The sequence below is a fragment of the Schistocerca cancellata genome, chromosome 4, assembly GCF_023864275.1.
Source record: "Schistocerca cancellata isolate TAMUIC-IGC-003103 chromosome 4, iqSchCanc2.1, whole genome shotgun sequence".
Classification (NCBI taxonomy): Eukaryota; Metazoa; Arthropoda; class Insecta; order Orthoptera; family Acrididae; genus Schistocerca; species Schistocerca cancellata.
This window is the reverse complement of record NC_064629.1, coordinates 937,928,083-937,948,724: the sequence shown is the minus strand read 5'-3', so window position 1 is coordinate 937,948,724 and position 20,642 is coordinate 937,928,083. Positions and strand designations below refer to the sequence as shown.

General features: G+C 39.9%; 1 protein-coding gene across 6 annotated transcripts in view; it reads right to left on the bottom strand.

The window, feature by feature from the left end:
- Positions 1–20,642, bottom strand: part of LOC126185133 (biotin--protein ligase) — a 360,657-nt gene that overhangs the window by 276,388 nt on the left and 63,627 nt on the right. For 5 of the 6 annotated variants that reach the window (XM_049927960.1, XM_049927964.1, XM_049927963.1 and 2 more), the window contains exon 4: positions 18,553–18,720. The exons of the other annotated variant lie outside the window; for it this stretch is intronic. In XM_049927960.1, the coding sequence (XP_049783917.1) occupies positions 18,553–18,720 (168 nt within the window). The remainder of the gene's footprint in view (positions 1–18,552; positions 18,721–20,642) is intronic. 6 annotated transcript variants of the gene reach the window in all.

The following is a 20,642-nucleotide window of genomic DNA, read 5'->3' as shown; positions in this document are numbered from 1 at the left end:
GGATATTAACTTCTGTGTAAAAAGGGATAAGCAAACCAGGAAGCCCCACTCGTGCAGTGTAGGTGGGATATGATGGTGCCAGATGCTACCATATGCCTCCTGCAGGTCAAAAACCACAGTGATCAGGTGTTGGCAATGCGCAAAAGCATCGTGCACGCAGATTCCAAATTTATCAGTTAGTACGTGGTGGACCAGAGTGCCTAATAGCCACTTTGAAATTGTGATAAATGTCCTCTGGTTTCCAGGCACCAAACAGCAGACGGTTGACAGTTCTTTCAAAGAATTAACATAGCCCATTCATTAGCCAGACTGGTCAATAATTAGTCACAATTTGACGGTCTTTTGCTGGTTTCGAGATAGGAATAATAATACTCTCCCACTACTGGGAGAGAAATTCTCCTCCTCGTGAAATACGACTGAAAAATCTGAGGGTGTGTTTTATGCTGTCATTGCTAAGGTGTTCAAGCTTTTGACTGTGGCTTTATCAGTTCCTGGGGCTGTGCCTTGGCATTCTGCTGAAGCACTGTGAAACTGCCATTCAATAAATGGAACATTGTACGATCTGAGCACTGCATATGCAGGGAAAAATAATTTTGCTCCATTAGGCATTTCTGGGTCAAGAAATTAGGATGGTAATTACTGCATGTGGACACTTCAGTGAAGTGTGCTGTGAAATAGTGAGCAGTGACCACAGCATCAGTATAGATGTTGTCATTGAGGGAGATAGCAGGAACTACTGTGCATGGTTGATGACCAAAACTGCTGTGGAGTTCAGTTCATACTTGAGACAATGGGGTGTGTGAGTGTGTGTGCGCTCATAGATGTCGAATACTGCTCCCAAAACACCTGCTGTCTCCTTTTTATAAAAAAACTGGGCCTTCACTCAAAGTTTCTTGAAAGCTATTAAATATTCCATAGAAGAGTGGCATTTGTATCGTTAGCATCTCTATGCTCCATGATAGCTGCAGCTATATCTTCAGACCACCAAGGCACACGTTTTCAGCATGATGGCCTCAAAAATAAGGTCAGCTGCTTCTGCAACTTTTATAATCATATCAATAGTATCTTGTACCACTCCTTCAACATCCTACTCTTCACTGGCTTCAAAAGAAACTTTGGAGGTGAAAGCTTGCCAGTTGGCTTAGAAAGAGAGAATGGTAGGAAAGTGGTCGCTGTTGCAGAGGGTGCTATGGATATTCCACTGGATCAAGGGGGAGATGTTCGAGAAAGAGATTGTAATATATGTTAACGCAGATCAGTAGGAAAAACCAACCTGTAACTTTCGGATACAGCATTAAGTGTCCTGCTTGAAACAGTCATACCATTTAAATATCTCGGTGTAAAGCTGCATAGTGATATGAAATGGAACAAGCACGTCAGGATTGCGGCAGGGAAGGCGAATGTTTGATTTTGGTTTATTGGGAGAATTTTGGGAAAGCGTGGTTCATCTGTAAAGAAGACCGCATATAGGAGGCTAGTGCAACTTATTCTTGAGTACTACTCAAGTGTATGGGATCCATACCAGATCGGATTAAAGGAAGGCACCAAAGCAATTCAGAGGCAGGTTGCTAGATTTGTTAATGGTAGGTTCGAACAACACACAAGTGTTACGGAGAGGCTTCGGGAACTCAAATGAGAATCGCTGGAGGGAAGGCAACATTCATTTCGAGGAACACTACTGAGAAAATTTAGAGAACTGGGATTTGAAGCTGGCTGCAGAACGATTCTACTGCCACCAACATACATTTCGTGTAAGGGTCATGAAGATAAGCATGGTTTGCAAAGTATGTACGTAGAGGTAGGTGTAGATATAAGGTTGAGTATGTTCCATGGGCAGTAGGGAAACACATTACAGCTCCAGTGTTAATTAGGCATACTTCCAGTTCTGAAATTAATTGCTCTATTGCTTTGCCCCGGCTAGATATGTTTTTGCTGCCCCACAAAGTATTGTGGGCACTGAAATCTTCTACTAGTAGGAAGGCTGGAGGTAGCTGTTCATTAACTCCTCCATCTTGTGAAATGGTATGTATCTGTCTGGGGGGTTAGATAGATATTACATACTGTTACTCTGACTGACAGTACACAAGAACCGCCACAGCTTCTTATGCAGCATTTAGTGGTATCTGTTCTTTGCAAGTGTCAAGGTGTATGAGTGTACAGACACCTCCAGGTGGAGTTATTCTATGTTAACATGATTTTTACAGTAAGAGTTGTAATTTTTAACAGTAGGGAATTGGGTTTTTGAGAACCACAACTCCTGAAGTGCCACACCGACTGTAAAGTAAGTAGCCATTAACTGATGGAGTTTGGTCAGATGGCAATGATGCCCATTAAAATTCCACTGAAGGAACATCACATTGGAATCTGAGAAAGGAGCAAAATCACAGCGGGCATACAAATTACTTTGCATTTGAGTCGTGCTCCACATGAATGTGCGATTTTTCATTGGCATTCATAAGTTGTACCAAGGGCGGGAGATGGGGGCCAGACTGACCAGAGCAACAGAATTTAGTTTAAATTTTGATTTTTCCTTCTTGTCCCTGTGAGGCTTCTGCAAGGATTTTCCTGCCTTTACTTCTGGGACAAAAGAAGACCATTCTTGTCTATGACCCACAGCCTGTGGCCCTTTGTCAATCGTTGATGGTACTCTGCTGGTCTGTTTCGTCCCACAAGGGAGCACCTTGGCAGGTGTCCTCTTCACTGATGATGCCAGAGAAGGATGAGACATCTCCAGCTGCACCGATGGGGTGTTCACCACTGGTACTACAAGTTTGGGGGTCAATGGAGCTGACTCTCCCCTCCCCCCCCCCCCCCCCCCCAAACTCAAGAACAGGCTTTGACATATGGTTAGGGTCAGGAGTTTCTGTTTGAGACCTTGTCAGTGCTAGGTATGGATTTTGACAAAAATTTGCAAAGTTTGATGGCATATCGATTGAGAGGAGTTGTTCAAACTTTTCCTTAGCATTTTGATATGACAGGTGATCAAGTGTTGTATTCTTGGATATTTTTCTGTCTTTTGAAAACTGACATTTCAGCAAATGAGAGAGATGGTGTCCAGGCAGTTTACACATGCAGGAAATTTCTCACAAGGTCTGCCCTCATACATTACCCTTCTGCAAGACCCACAAAAGTAGCCTCTTTAGTCAATGGGAGGACGTGTGTGCAAACCTCTGGCACCTAAAACATCTCATATGAGGAGAAAAATAGTACTTGACATCACAACTACAAACCATGACCTTAACTTCTGTAGGTAAACTACAGGGTTATTCTAAATGATGGACCCTATTTTCAAAAATTCCTATGTATTCAAGTACAAATCCAAAACGAACAAGCTTTATACCAATGAAAAGAGGAAGTCTCAAAGTTTTTTGTGAGTGGCAGCAGGTAGGCAGTGACTGTTTCAGAAGTGGGAGGTAGAGCTCGAGCGGCAATAGGGCCGTCGTGCCATTTCACTGTCTGTTGTGAGTGAGATGGCGACTGTGGAGCACAAGGTTTCCTGTGTTCTTGAGTTAACGAAAAGTGAGTCACAAATTTTAGTGCAGTGGGCATTTCATACCAAATCTGGTATTCAACCATCAACTTGCAAAAGCATTAGCCGTTGGTTTAAGCAATTTAAACAGACTGGGAAAGTGTGCAACGGAAAATATACAGCACATTAAATTACAGATTATTAAATTTATTAAATTGATATCAAACATTTTAGGAAAAAAAAGTTTGAAACTTCCTCTTTTCATTGGTATAAAGCTTCTTCATTTTGGATTTGTACTTGAATAAATACAAAGTTTTGAAAATGGGCCCATCATTTAGAATAACCCCGTATTATTACCGAAAGCAAGATGAAAGCTCCTGTGCCCATCCTATTATCCTTAGGTCTGCTCTCAAAGCAATAAACGAAATTTATTCCAAGTCTCTATAGGTTAGCACGCAGTTATTCAACAGTTTGTGGTGTTAGGTCCAGACGGAAGACGAGACCTCGAATCCTGCCGAGTTTGCTACGAGGAGAGATGGTAACTGGTATATCCCTAAGGTTGTTACAGGTCCCAAATGCCTGTGACTGGTTAGCATTCAAAGTTTTGATCAATAGAGAACCATTTGACTATTGCAGCAACTTCTCCAAACTTATCCTCTAAACCAGTGGCTTCATTGTTGTAAAAGATTCTCTGTCAGTTCTGGAGCAAGCAGTTGTAAGTCTCTGCACTGAAATCTTGTTTTCTATCTGCTGAGATGGCCACAATGGCACGGCTCCTATTACTGGCGAGTCTGATCCCTTTCATTGCAGGTCACCCGCTCTGATGCCACTCACTCCGATTAGACGCCCTCCCCACGAGTGGCACCCTGCCGTGGTAAAGCCTACCTAGCTTAGTAGCCATTATCCTGAGTCCCACTGCTCTGGATTGGACTCACCTGCTACTTGACATATGTAGGTGAGTTACTGCTTAGGCATCAACAGTGTGGTCCCTGCATTGCAGAGGGGCTACGACTGAGGGTAAATGACACAACTCCCTCACTGCGATCGACTGACTACTGTGCTGGATGTTGGGTGGGAAAACGAGTCCCTCTAACAGTAGTGCAAGGCATCAGAGCGCATGCTGGATAGATTATGCATAACATAAGGTGTCTTTCCCTAAACAGCCCACAGTTCTGTGAAATTTTAAAAAGTGGAAGTCAGACCCCAAAATACGATCATAATTAATTGAGCCAAAAAGTTTGAAGGAGAAGTTGGAAAATAATTAAAATTGATGGGTGCCCTAATAATAGACGAGTTGTCAATGTAAATGCTTGACTAGATATAGACATGATGCAGTCATCTCTTACAACAGGCAAAGACTTACTGAAACCCTCAACACCACAAAGAGGGCAAACACTGATATTCTTAGATGTCACAGTAATAAGCATTTTGAAGCTTCTGCTGCACAAGCAGAAATTCAAGAAATTTAATACTGACAGTAATAGTAAGAGGGATTCCAATGGTAATTTTCAGCTATTCACATAACAATGCAAGAGTCTCACAGCAGTAACATTAAATAAAATGTAGATGGGTTTCCAGCCATGTGAAGTGGTTAAAATGCAACAAACTTTTTCCATCAAGTACTGCTTAGGCTCTGACAACAGCACTGACAGGAAAATTTTACCAAGTTATTTGTGACACAAATTGATGCTTTTTGAAGGTTTTTACCTTTAAAAAGAATGAAGTGGAAACATAAGTATAAATTTTCTAGAGTATACCTACTCTACAGCTATATCAGAGTTCATTTCGTGGTTGACAGTCTTCTCAAATAATGTTGCTCGACTGTTGACAGTGCATGGAATAAATAATATATAGTGCAAAAACCATAAGAGGTATGAAATGGGGAACTGATACCACAAGAGGTATGAAATGGGGAACTGAAGTATTTGCAAAACAAAGTCAGAAAAATGTATACAATGGCCCTAGTGTAAATTAAAAATATATTGTATCCAGTAGTATGATAATGGAAGAAGTAAGGGCAAATATTCACTCTATACAGGATGTAAGAGGAGGAATGGCCAATTTTCAGGGACACGACAGGAATGCCGATTTGAAGCAAAAAACTTCATATCAACAAAGGCCCTATTCTGTATGGTTTCCAAGACAGAACACATTTAATGTGTATTTACTTTCAGGCTAGTGGCACTTGTGTATGCGTCTTACCAACCCAACCTGCATACTGCATGAAACAGTTCCAATTTTTCTTCTGAAGGTGTAGTTCAAGAACCTGTGCAGGAAGTGCAACAAACTGTTGAAATGGTGTAAGTGTAGTTCTGCTATCAGCAAATGGCAAATTTTTGCATATATCAATATCCCATGAAAACATGTGAGACAAAAATTACATGCCAAAAACTTGTATCCATTTCTCATACAGCATATCCATAAGCTTCACACCGGCAACAATGTCACACGACTTGATGTACAGGGTGGCAGCCAGTCAAGGAATATTTAAGGGAATTGATTAAAAAAATTATTTCGTTGGCCCAGTGAAATCTTTACAGGTTTTCTCCCAGAGTAACTTACGCTGTGCCTATGTGACATAAGTTGCCTGTCTTGCAAAACTGACGCAGTTCTGTCCAGTGAAAGCTGCTGACAAGAGACGCCCTGAGCCCTCTGCTGAAACTGCTAGCGAATTCATGCCATTGCTTTTAGCCAATAGTGTGCATGGGATACATGTCACGTGCATGGACACTGGAGTGTTCTGTAGTATGGAACACAGTTCTCTCTCTCTCTCTCTCTCTCTCTCTCTCTCTCTCTCTCTCTCTCTCGTAATCCAGACCTCAATCAGAACAGACGTCTCTTCGGAAGGCAGAGCCTCTGGTTCTGCTTTTCACAACTGGCCACCAATGCAAGTTAACATGAACTACTTCCCCTTCCGTTGCCCAATTCAATTAATTGTTCGACCTCCTAGACTGGCCTCAACCTGGTAACTTCCGACCCTAGGCGTGCCCCTTGTACACCGTGCATAGAAATATATCCTCTTTATTGTACCTAATTTCCTGTTTTGTCATTTAACGGCAAGCCCTTGATGCCCACTCGACCTCTTGCACACTGTCGTCACGACGCATATGTAACAACCTTCTCCCCCATTCGCTGTGCCCGTATACATTAACATTGGTGGCCTGAAGTGAGTTCATATACATTAACATTGAACTTTGTCACTGGTTAAATGACAATTGTCATTTGCTTCCATTAATACTATTCACTGATGAAAAAACATTTACAAGGAATTGAATCAACAACACACTTATAATCATCAATGGCCACAGGGTAATCCACACACTACAGGGGAGACCAATTTCCACATTCATTTTTCGATCAATGTCTGGTGTGGTGTGATAGGTAATATGTTGAAAAGTCCAGTCATTTTAAAAAGAGCAAATGACATGACAGAATTACTTGCATTTTTTTGGAAAATTTGTTGGTTGAACACCTTGAGGACGTTTCCCTGACCATGCATATTGCAATATGCTGTCAGCATACTGAACCCCTTCCATATTTTACCAGATGTATGAGGGAACATCTCAACCACACTTACTGTAATCGCTGTATTGGTCATTGTAGTATAATTAACTGGCCACCAAGATCACCAGATCTTACACCATTAGATTTCTGTTTACAGAGTCAGACAAAGTCTGAGACATACAAATGAAAGGCAGATACATGAGATGAACTGCTTCGTCGCATCACGGATTCTACTTTCCTCACTGGGGAACATGCAGAGGCACTCAGACAAGCAACACAATAAATTCTCCCAAGAGTGCACAAATGCAGTGAAATTGATGGTGCAACAGTCAAACATTTATTGTGAACTATACAACAACTGCCATGTGATGTGTACAATAACGTTTAGAGGTGAGGGTGTTAAAAATACGTATTTTTCAACAGATACTTTCTAAAATGCATGTTGTATATTTACTAACTGTTTTGTGTGTGTAAACCTGACAATGTATTGAATAATTCAGAACATAAAAAGCAATGTACATTAAATGTGCATTATCTCAGAAACCATTGGAAATAGGGCATATGTCTATATAAAGTTTTTTGCTTCAAATGATCATACCTGTTATATCCCTGAATACTGACCATTCCTCCTGGGACACACTGTATATACACTACTGGCCATTAAAATTGCTACACCACGAAGACGACGAGCTACAGACACGAAATTTAACCGATATGCAAATGATTAGCTTTTCAGAGCATTCACACAAGGTTGGCGCCAGTGGCGACACCTACAACGTGCTGACATGAGGAAAGTTTCCAACCGATTTCTCATACACAAACAGCAGTTGAACAGCATTGCCTGGTGAAACGTTGTTGTGATGCCTCATGTAAGGAGGAGAAATGCGTACCATCACGCTTCCGACTTTGATAAAGGTCGGATTGTAGCCTATCGCGATTGCGGTTTATCGTATCGCAACATTGCTGCTCGCATTGGTCGAGATCCAATGACTGTTAGCAAAATATGGTATCGGTGGTTTCAGGAGGGTAATACGGAAAGCCGTGCTGAATCCCACTGGCCTTGTATCACTATCAGTCAAGATGACAGGCATCTTATCCGCATGGCTGTAACGGATCGTACAGCCACGTCTCAATCCCAAGTCAACAGATGGGGACGTTTGCAAGACAACAACCATCTGCACGAACAGTTCCGACAACATTTGCAGCAGCATGAACTATCAGCTCGGAGACCAAGGCTGCGGTTACCCTTGACGCTGCATCACAGACAGGAGCACCTGCGATGGTGTAGTCAACGACAAAACTGGGTGCACAAATGGCAAAATGTCATTTTTTTGGATGAATCCAGGTTCTGTTTACAGCATTATGATGGTCGCATCCGTGTTTGGCGACATCGCGGTGAACACACATTGGAAGCATGTATTCATCATCTTCATACTGGCATCTCACCTGGCGTGATGGTATGGGGTGCCATTGGTTACACGTCTCTGTCATCTCTTGTTCGCAATGACAGCACTTTGAACATTGGACATTACATTTCAGATGTGTTATGACCTGTGGTTCTACCCTTCATTTGATCCCTGTGAAACCCAACATTTCAGCAGGATAATGCACGACCGTATGTTGCAGGTACTGTACGGGCCTTTCTGGATACAGAAAATGTTTGACTGCTGCCCTGGCCAGCACATTCTCCAGATCTCACACCAATTGAAAATGTCTGGCCAATGGTGGCCGAGCAACTGGCTCTTAACAATACGCCAGTCACTACTCTTGATGAACTGTGGTATCGTCTTGAAGCTGCATGGGGAGCTGTACCTGTACACGCCATCCAAGCTCTGTTTGACTCAATGCCTAGGTGTATCAAGGCCGTTATCACAGCCAGAGGTGGTTGTTCTGGGTACTGATTTCTCAGGATCTATGCACCCAAACTGCATGAAAATGTAATCACATGTCAGTTCTAGTATAATATATTTGTCGAATGAATACCCGTTTACCATCTGCATTTCTTCTTGGTGTAGCAATTTTAATGGCCAGAAATGTATATCTTTATTTAAGTGCTTGTTATGGCAAATATATGTAGTAAATTGTGATCTCATTCAATGCATAAGCTGTTGTAATGCTTGCAATTCACTTATGAGTCACAGCAGAGGAGCATTATGAGACTACTGCTAAAAGTTTTAATACTTGCTCATTTGCTGTTGGTTCTTTCATTAGATTAGATTAGATTAGATTAGTACTTGTTCCACAGATCATGAATACGACACTTCATAATTATGTGGAACGTGTCAGGTTAATAAAAGGTGTCTATACAAGATATTACATTACACAAAATATTAGGAGGAGTTGCCATTAAGAAATTCTTTTAATTTCCTTTTAAATGCTGTATGGCTATCTGTCAGACTTTTGATACTATTAGGTAAGTGACCAAAGACTTTTGTGGCAGCATAATTTACCCCCTTCAGAGCCAAAGTTAGATTTAACCTCGAGTAGTGAAAATCATCCTTTCTCCTGGTGTCGTAGCTTCGTACACCGCTATTACTTTTGAATTCGTTCGGATTGTTAATAAAAAATTTCATAAGTGAATATATATATTGTGAGGCTACAGTGAAGATCCCCAGCTCTTTAGATAAGTGTCTGCAGGATGATCTCGGATGCGCTCCAGCAATTATTCCAATTACACGCTTTGGTGCGACGAACGGTCTTTTACTCGATGATAAGTTATCCCAGCATACGATGCCACAGGAAAGCAGAGAATGAAAATAGGCGTGGTAAGCTAATTTACTCAAATGTATATCGCCAAAATTTGCAATGACCCTAATAGTATAAGTAGCTGAACTCAAACGTTTCAGCAGATCTTCAGTGTGTTTTTTCCAGTTCAACCCCTCATCAATGCTTACACATAGAAATTTTGAATATTCTACCTCAGCTACCGATTTCTGATCGAAGTCTATATTTATCGATGGTGACATTTCATTTACTGTGTGGAACTGTATATACTGTGTTTTGTCAAAGTTTAATGAGAGCCCATTTGCAGAGAACCACTTAACGATTTTCTGAAAAACATTGTTTACAATTTCACCAGTTAATTCTCGTCTGCCGGGTGTGATAGCTATACTAGTATCATCGGCAGAAAGTACCAGCTCGCATCTTCGTGAATATAGAATGACAAGTCATTAATATATACTAAGAACAGCAGAGGACCCGAGACCGAACCTCGCGGCGCCCCATTCTCGATTGTTCTCCAGTTTGAGAAATCACCATTTCCGTGCAAGGCAGCCAACAGTGGCACTCACTGTAGCAATTCACGCAAGTTTCAGCTTACTGAATGGCCCTCCACTTGCTACACACTGTATGCCAGTTGGACAGTGGCAGCAAATTGAATTGAAACAGAAGCATATCCAAGTGATGATTTTTTTTTTATATAGCTTTAAAGCAGGCACGATTGCAAACCGGTGTTTAAAATGCACGAAGTAAGATTTTGAGGACTTTACACTTCCAAAGAAACACTGTGCTGCTCGTTTAATGAAGCAGACGAAAAGAAAAACTCTATCGAAGACGAAAGTCAGTCGGAAGGCCTAATGACAGTCGATACTGCAGAAAATGAGCTTCGAGTCCAGACAATGGTGGAAGAGTATACCCACTGCATCTGTCATCAAATTAAATGCACTCTCGGGATTACGTCAACAGTAGTTTATAAGAGCCTACATACGAATCACCACGTTTAAAGACCTGCAGTCGTCGGATATTGCACCTTTAACACCCCGACAGAAAAACTGGTAGTGTCAAAATCTTTCAGAAAATGTTACAAAAATTCAATTACACGATGTCAAAAAGCAGTATTTAGTATTGTAACATGACGAAATATGGCCTATTATTAAAAAATAGAAAGAAGACACAGTGCAGCAGAAATAACGGTGTTACAATTCTTTGTGGAAAGTGATCGCACCACTGCCACTGTCGTAGGTGAAGGCGAGACAATAACTTCAAACTGCTATTCGAGATACGTAAACTGAAGGGGATCACTGCTGTCAGCTGCAGCGGGACACTGTGCAGAATCAGCAGCGATGAGTGAAAATGTGTACCGGATGAGGATTCGAACTTACTAGGCAGGTGCGTTAACCACTGCACAGTGTGGGACACGGCACTACTGCAACTGCACGGACTGTCGCGGCTAATCCACATTCCCACTGAGCACCGCCTATTCGCAGTCCTCGTCCGTTGTACTCGAGTTCACAACTTTGAGATTCCCACAGGAAGTGGAACATATTTGTGCACCTGCACTGAAGATGGTGGATCCATTGCCCAGATAGGCGTAACAGTTATACGAATGCACGATGTCTGTCCTTTCGGACGTGCCCGAAAGAACAGATACCACACAGAATCTGCAGCCGTGAAACATTATATATAAATGGAAGGGGATCACTGCAGTCAGCGACGATGAGCAAAAATGTGTACCGGGGCGGGATTCGAACCCGAAATCTTGACGAGCGAAAATGTGTACTGGGATTCGAACCTGGGTTCGAATACCAGTTCGGTACACATTTTCGCTCGCCACCACCAATTACGCGTAATGTCCCACTCCAGCGGACAGCAGCGGTCTCCTTCAATTTACATATAATGTTTCACAGCTGCAGATTTTGGACAGTGTCTGTTCTTTCGGACGTGTCCAAAAGAACAGACACCGGGCATTCGTATAATTGGTATTCGAGAACTTGCCTGCCACAAGACAGTTTCAGTACATTAACGTGAAGAATCAAAAATCGGCTACAATACAGGATTCGCACCATTGTGACCCTGGAGTGAAAGCGTATACACCTTATAGACCTGTTCTAGCTCTGTCTTATTTCTTACTATTCCCCAAAGTGAAAGAAATTATCTGCAGTCATCAATCTGTGTCTTCAGAAGCAGCAGTACCTGCATATCAGCCATATAACAATACCTAAAGAAACTTCCAATAGAAGCTTTCCGTGAAGTCTTCACCGACTGGTTTGAATAGATGCTGTGGTGAATAGAATCTAAGAAAGACTACTTTGAAAGGATGTAAAGGTATGACTATCTGAAAATGGTAATTGAACACAGTCTCAAAACTTTCAGTGTGTCTCTTTTACAATTTATTCATATAATGGGCAATCAAAAAGTTTCCTTTTTAGAGCACTGCTGCAGCATATACGCAATGTACCGCGACTCTGATGCAGGTATATAATCATATAAGCACCAACATGTAGGCAAAGGATTCGAGTAACATTCGTGTCTTTCTGATGTGTGGATCATAAATGCAGAAACAAGAATTATGGGGATGTTATTACCAAATTTGTCCAAACAGGGCCAACATGCTGTTACGCTATTCTTGGCTGCTGACTGACAAACACCAGTAGACATCCATCAGAGAATGAAGAATGTGTATGGGGCAGTATGTCTGTCGAAAACCATCACTGTGGAATGGTGTGGCATATTCCGTACTGGTCATGACAACACACTTCCCCGTATCGCAAATTTCATAATGCAGAAGTTACACCAACTCAAGTGGGAGACACATAAGCATCCACCCTATAGTCCTGATCTCTCCTCATGTGATTATCATGCCTTTGATCTCTTAACATGGGCCCTGAAGGTTTGACGATTCCTCTTGGACAAGGGTGTGCAGCAGGCAGAGTTACAGACATCTGTATGCAGCTGGACACTGTGTTTTACCAAATGAGTATCTTCAACCTGACGTGTCGGTAGAGTGATTGCCTCAATGCTCACGGCGATTTTGCGTGGCTGGCATACTGATTCTGGACTGTATACCCTTCGAACGGAAACTTTTTGACTGCCCCTCATATAATCTGTCATTCCAGCCTCAACTGCAGTGTGATTAACGTAAGCCCCAAGAGACTGTAAATATTTCTTTTCTGCACTATTTAATTCATTTCCTCCATGTTGCTACTGTATCTATTTACTTTCCATGAAGTACAGAAACACTTATTATGATGGGGTCGCCATTCCTCGAGGAATTTTAATACACTGCCAGCATCCCCCTGGGGAGGAACCCATGTGGCCCCCCCCTATCTGTTGCTAGCATTCATCCCTTGGTCAAATATGACATTGGTTTTCAAAGTGTGTGAACATTGTGTAACTGAAGTCGAATGTGGGGAGCAGCACAGTATTCACATTGGGTGAATTTTGAAAACTGCCTAAAAATCACATCCAGGATGGTCAACATACTGGTCCCATCATTAACCCATTGCCATCTGTAATGCAGACACAAGTCGTCTCTGTATGCATTTACTTAAATCACAGCAGCCAGGATTGTGAAAGTGCCACAAAGAATTGCACAAGTCTCTTTGTGGAAACAATATGGCCACTGACCAACAAATTAGGGCATACATTAAAACACAAACTGTACTTTCATTCACATATTTTTACACAAGCATTACAATACAAAACTTTTCATTGTGTGATTTTCTGAAACTCTTCAGTGTGGATTGTTTCCATCATCATTTCACTCAAATTGTTAACAAATGAGTCACTGTCACCATCGAAATCATTGTCACAAAAATCATTGTCACTCTCATCTTCAATTGGACATTCCTCCAAAAGCTCTACATTCTCTTCCTCAGGAGTGACTGTGCATGAAGAATTTGCCATTTTGGGCCAACTAACTTGAACATAATAGTTACAACCTTTCTCTAAACACAACTCCTACAGTTTGACAGGGAGGTTTAACAGGCTTCCCTAGATGGTAGTAAGATGCAGCATTGATGCCTAGTACAGTCAGATTTGAGAATGGAGCATGTAAGAGCTATGAAAATTTGTGTCAAACAAGGCTTGACATCAGAGTGGAAAACAAAATTCGCAATGTCGAGCGCCATTCGCCATTGGAGTGGAAAGAGTTAACCTGCAAGGCTGATTCAGTCCCTCTCTCCTAGAAGCGAGAACTTAAATGCTCTTGGCTATTCAGGTGGGTAGACTTCAGTACGTTACAGGAGGTAATCAGTGCGTAGAGCAGGCTTGCTCAATCTGGGCATTCTGGCTACTGGGCGCCCGCTTAGTACACGGGCGGTGGGTGGACATAGTAGCTGCGTGTTGTTGTCAGTCTTTGCTGCATAAACAAAGCTATTGGCTCACTGCAGTGACACCTGGTGCTATGAATATGGATTTAGCTGAGAAGAGACCAAGTTCTAGTGCAAACTGCATGTAACAAGAATCCCAATTGGAACTGTAGTGGCTTTTTGTGCATACCGTAGGATGTGCTACATGTTTAGTGTGTCGACATTATGTTATACCAAAAAAATATAATGTTGCAACACTACAATTTCAAACACTGTGACATATATAACAGTGTTTAGGGAGATGAGCATCTGCAATTAATTGCGAAGTTAAAAGAATCCTTTGGCAATGATGTAAGCTTGGTTATCTCAATTAATGTTACATCAACAATTAATACTATTCATGTTACATTACAATTGGATTTACCTGACACTTTTATTTCTAGGAATTTGAAGCCACAAATGAAGGTGCAATGAGGGCAAGGTTTAGAATTGCCCATTTAATTGCTCGACCATTCTCCACTGGGTCGATTATGAAAGAATGCCTCAACATCGCTAGTGAATCTGGTGTCCTGTAAGTACAGCACAATTTCATGCAATTTGTCTGTCTCGACACACAACTGCACACAGTTCACAGTGAGAAGGCAACAATTTTTTGCATGTTCCCTGTGCCTTGAAAGTACCGACATTACAGATACAGCACAATTGGCTATATTCTTCCGAGGCATGGGTACAGATTTAAATATCACAGAAGAGCTTCTTGATTTAGCCCCCATGAGACACACATGTATCGGCAAAGATATATTTAGTGCTTTTCAACATCTGTTATGAAACTGAATCTGCCCTGGAATACGCTCATTTCCGTCACCACTGATGGCATCCCTAACATGGCTGGCTGTAACATGGGTGAAATGTCTAAAAATTAAGCTGATCCCAGGACAGCAATTTCACTTAGAGTATTATGTAACTCATCAAGAGGCACTTTGCGCAAAGAATTTGCAATTTGGCAGAGTTACGAATGTCATAGTTAGGACTGTGAATTTCACACAGTCTGCAGGATTGAATCACAGACAGTTATTAGAGTTCACAGATTTACTGGAATCTGATTTCTGTGATATACCCTATTTTTGTCATGTACAATGGCCGATTAGGGGTAAAACCCTTGAAAGTTTCCTCCTTTTGCTTGAATAGGTACATATTTTGTGGTTATGAAAGGAAGGTCGGTTCCTGAGCTTTCTGACCCCCTATGGGTTGTTAACCTAGTATTTCTTATCAACATAATGAGTAATTTGAATAGTCTCAATGCTTTGTTGCAGGGAAAAGGTCAGTTAATTCTATCTCTATTTTCTAAAATTCACGCAATGCAAATAAAATTGGAGGTATGGAGACGTCAGTTCCAGGACAGTAATTTCATGAATTTTCCAAATGTGTCACAATTTGCAGCTAACATTAATAATGACCTTTTCGCATCATTTGTTTAGTTCTGTCAATAATTTGTATGCAGCTTTCACAAAACAATTCAATGATCTGAGGTCACTTGAGCCAGATTTTTACATCTTCATGTCCCCATGCTTGATGAGTGACAGAACTGTGTCCACAGAGATGCAATTAGAACTGATAGATCTGCAGTGTGATTGCTTCTTTAAAGAGAAGTTTAGAATGGCGAATGACATCATTCAGTTCTATTCCTGCCTTCCAGGGCAGTCACCTGAATACCATTATTTGATTGCACCCGACAGGTAGCATTTGTCTGGACACTCCCTTGCTTGCAGCAAAACATGGGAAACATGGATCATAATACATATAAATGTAATATAGCAATGTCTGCATTTTTGTATGTGATGTGATTATATACTGTAAGTAATAAAATAGTATTACAGTACATTTAACCTGGTGCCAAGGAATCCTTACCACGGTAGGGTTGTATTTTATGCGCAGAATGTACTTAACCTAATGTAACCTAGAGTGGCACATATACACGCCTGAGAAAGCATAGCCCTGTACCACATAATGTGCCGTGTTCCACCGTGCACTAGCGGCGGCCAGCAGCTCTACTGCTTTGTCTCGCTACACTGTGACGAATGCCTGCTGACGAGTTGCCCACAGTTACATCACGTCTGCTGGGCCACACCGGGCTAGGGCAGACAGGCGTCCGGCTCACCACCTCCGGTCTAGAGCACGAACTACAATACTGTCAGATCTGCATACAGCCAAAACTGACTCAAGTCCCTGAGGTACTAATTACTCAACACCATCTAATATCCATGTGATGCAGTGAATTAACTAAGAATCAGCCTCAAACTTTTCAATTTTTACATGTAGAATATATTAGGTTTTATCACAATAACAGCAAGTAGAAGAATTGCTCTGCGGGTCTTCAGATTGTGAAAGAAATTAAAGCACTGTCTTACTGGTTCTTCAGAAAACAATGCAACAAATACTATAACATAGTTCAGTCACACAAACACAGAACTCATCAGTATCTCACATCCCATGAAGAAAGTAGAGTTGCTGAAATTCAGACAGAAATATTCTGTATCATTTGTGCCACAGCCAGGACTCGGCCCCCACGCTGTACTGTTTGTTCGTACTCCTCAAACTGCAAATACGGGAGGAAAAAGAAAACAAAAGTACACATTTATAGTAAAATATTTGCAATTATCCATAGGTGGAGTAATTTTCACCTAAAACCTGTCTCTGAAAACAGAAAAAAGAATTTATAATATAAATCTAAATCATAGTTTTGGTTGGTGTATACATTCACAGCAGTTTTCAGTTTTCTTCATTACAATATTACTAGGGATTGTTCACTTTGTCACTATTACTTATTATTTAAAATTTTGTTTTCATGTGGGTCCATAGCCTCTAAATATTTTATAAGTGAAAATATGGCCCATCATAGGCTGTATTAATGTTCTTTATTTAATTTGTGCAATTCGGTATTTTTGACCTTGTGTCACTTTCAATCACATGTATGACATCAACTTATGTACATCACATTTTACATTGTGAAAATGAATCTGATACTTACACAATGTAAAATGTGACGTACATAAGCTGATGTCACCCATGTGCTTGAAAATTACACCAAGTCAAAATTAACTATTCACATTAATTAAATAAAGAACATTCATACGGCCTACTATAGACCATGTTGGCATTTATAAAATGGTTATTATCTAAAGAGTTATGCTTGTAAATACACTTCACATTTTTCACATTTGAATAAAGTTTGAGCTACCTGTAAGCCAAAGAAAATGGATTGTCAAGTAAAACATCATGAAAACTTCTACTATATTCTTCAAGTTGAGTTTAGTAAATGAAAAAAGATCCAGTGTTGGTTTAAAACTTGTGTGCTATCTACAAGGATAAAGCCACCAAATCAAGAAAATAGTTCTACCACTTCAATTAGGGCCACTTTAACATGATCTATATGTAATATTTAAGACTTATGCATTTTTGTTAAGCTGTCCTGAACATTTCAGTTCATGATGATCTACATTCATCAACTTAAGAACAGACACATGTGATTAATTTTGGACAGTCACCCATTGTATGGTATTTGTATTAAATGAGTGGTTACAGATGTTGTAACCCATAAAAATTGTACAATTTTAACCAATTTTCCCAACACTGTCAATGGCTATTGTTAATTGTGCCTGTATACTGACATGAAAATCAAAAAGAACTGCGAGGTACTAACTAAAATGCAACACTCCATACGAAATTTTCTGTCCACAAACAGGAAATAGTGATAATCTCGGCAGGTAAATCAGACCTTATTTGTTATCAAATACTTTCCATGCAATATAACCATTACTGTTACCATTTATCATCAATAATTAACATGCCTTGCAGCCACAACTGATTAAAAATTGCTACAGAGATTGTATAAAGTATTTCTGTAACATTACAATATATGACGACAAATGCTGAAATGATGACACCACTATTCAAGAACTTGATAGGAGCTGCATCTACATTCCTCAAATTTTCCATTCCTCGTCCAACAGTCTTTCAGGTAACTGTCTTCAAAAAAGCTTCTCAAACTTCTTTACATAGCTTTTTGCATTGCAAATCAGCATATTCTCTCAGAGGTGGAAAAAAAACCCACAGCATTGAGAATGAGTCATAGTGAGAGGAGGATAATACACTGTTGATTAACTTTCAAGTGTCACCTTTAGTAAATACATTTATAGCATCCAAATAATGCAGTGACATTTTGCATCAACATAGTAAATGGTTTAAGAATTTGCTAACAAAGAACCAAATATCAGTCAATCTATCAATGCTAGCTGGGATCCAGTTTGTACTTTTACACATTTGGATTATCTATTGGTCTAATGTATTTTCTATTTTTATTTGCTTTTTATTTTCCTATGACAATAATTATCCATTTAATTAGAACACTTGCAGCAAATGCCATGAAGTGGTACCATATTTGCATCACAACACACTGTTATTGCAGTTACATAATACATACAACTTCTAAACCCCAGTAAAAACATTGTCACATAAATAAGAAAATCAAATTTGAATTTTCTGTATACATACTTCACAAAATTTTGTCTCATCGTGAAGAGGAGAGTGTGCATAATTTGTTTCAATTATTATGCTGATTGAGTTATTCTCCTCCAATGAAACATCAAGTTGTCTATCATCAAATGCAAAATTTGCTCCAACTCCAGGAAAACCAATCCAATTTGTTAAATCAATTCTTTGCTGAAACCATGCAATTTTGCATCACACACATAATTTGCATGAATTAACACAATACATACAATAATTGTTATCTGCAGATGAAATATATGTAATTTCAGTTCTTAACGGTACATGCAGTAAACTGTGGTGTAATGCTGGATTTACATTTTGCAAATGAAGAGTGAGAATGATGGAAATGGATACAATATATACATTACATGAGAAATACATACAATATATGAGAAACAATTTATACAACTTCTTATTGCTCCATACACATAGAGCAAAATTAATTTCTCAAAGTAATTCACCTACGTTCATATACAGCTATGGGACTCCACAGCTGTTTATATGGTTAGGATGAACTACAACGTATGGAATATCCTAGTAGAAAACATAAAAATACAAACTAGTTTACTTGTTTTTTAAAAAAAGTGACCACCATTACCCTTTTAAGAAATGGGAACTTTCTCTATGCTTCCACTAGACACTAGGTTTACATTTCCATACTTCCAATGAATAATGACAAAAAGGAATCTTTTACATATCATAATTGGCATGACACAAAACCAAACATGGACTGTTTGTAAAACTAGTTAAAAAAAATTCAATCAGATATTAGTAACACATCATTTGATCCAAACAGAAAGACATTTCCATCTCATAAAGTACTAACTTCAGTGAATAATTTACAAACATTTCCATCACTAAACACATTCATTTCCAACAATACACAACAAAATAACAATGAAAGCGTCTACAAAGGAGAATTTTCACACACACTAACAACCAACAGAACAACACTCCTTGTTCTTAATTTTGAATGCACAAAAGATCATCATGAATGCTCTAAATCATTCTACAATCTGTACTGGCTGGAGAGCACAGAGAGAATAAGAGCAAATAATAAATTTTTGGCGTGGTCATATTTCATCCAACATATGCTCTTTGGATAGTATATGGAAGTGTCATCCATGCTATATCCTATAGATTTTAAGAATATCAAACTCTGAAATGAGCTTCAAAAAAATCACTGCACTGCAAAATGTATAAATATGTCCCTCCCTTTTTCTATTATAACCCCCACCCCCCACCCATGTGAAGCCAACAAACTTAAAAATATGATGCAAACAATTAATACCTATGCAGAATGCTGTATGTTTCCTTCGGTAAGGCCGTTTCCTCGAAAAAATCAGTATGATACAGGACCACTGTTGGTCCCGAAAGGATTGTTATACGGGCAGTGTGTCATCATATTCCACATTCATGAAATCACTGGAGTAAAAGATACAATAATAATAATAATAATAATAATAAAGGAGAATTGTTGTGCCAACAATATTTACTCAGCAATATAAATTACAGTGAATAAGAGAATGAGGGCAAGCTGTGAACTAGTTCGGAAACACGCAATGTTCATCAACAGACATACAAATTGTTTAAGAGCAAAGAAAAGTCATTCACAGAACACCTTCTTGATGTCAAAGACAACTACTACAACATGCTGCTTGTGTTAGAAGGCTTCTTGATTTCCTTGTACCGTTGGTTCGAGGGATATGTTATCTAGTGTGGAATGGTATCTTCTAAACTCACACCTGGAGTGTCTAAAAAGCCTTTTGGGGTTCATTTGCTGACAAGAGGATGATTAACAATTCCTTAAACAATGATTTCCGTGTTGAGATCGAGCAATGCTCAGCTAATATGGAAAGTGTTGTCCTCTTTCGGTTTTATAAGACCATCAGAATTTCTTTGCTCTCTAATTCAGGATAATGCCCAGTTTAAATTACACTGTAAATTGCAAGGGCCCCAAGTTCTCACTTCAGAGATGATGATGTATGTCGCAATTAATCTTATGTGGGTCAGGTGAAGTACCAAGAGTCACTGAAAAAAATAATTTCCAGCATTTTACTGGCGCATCACTTCTGTAGATAGTATTGGTATAG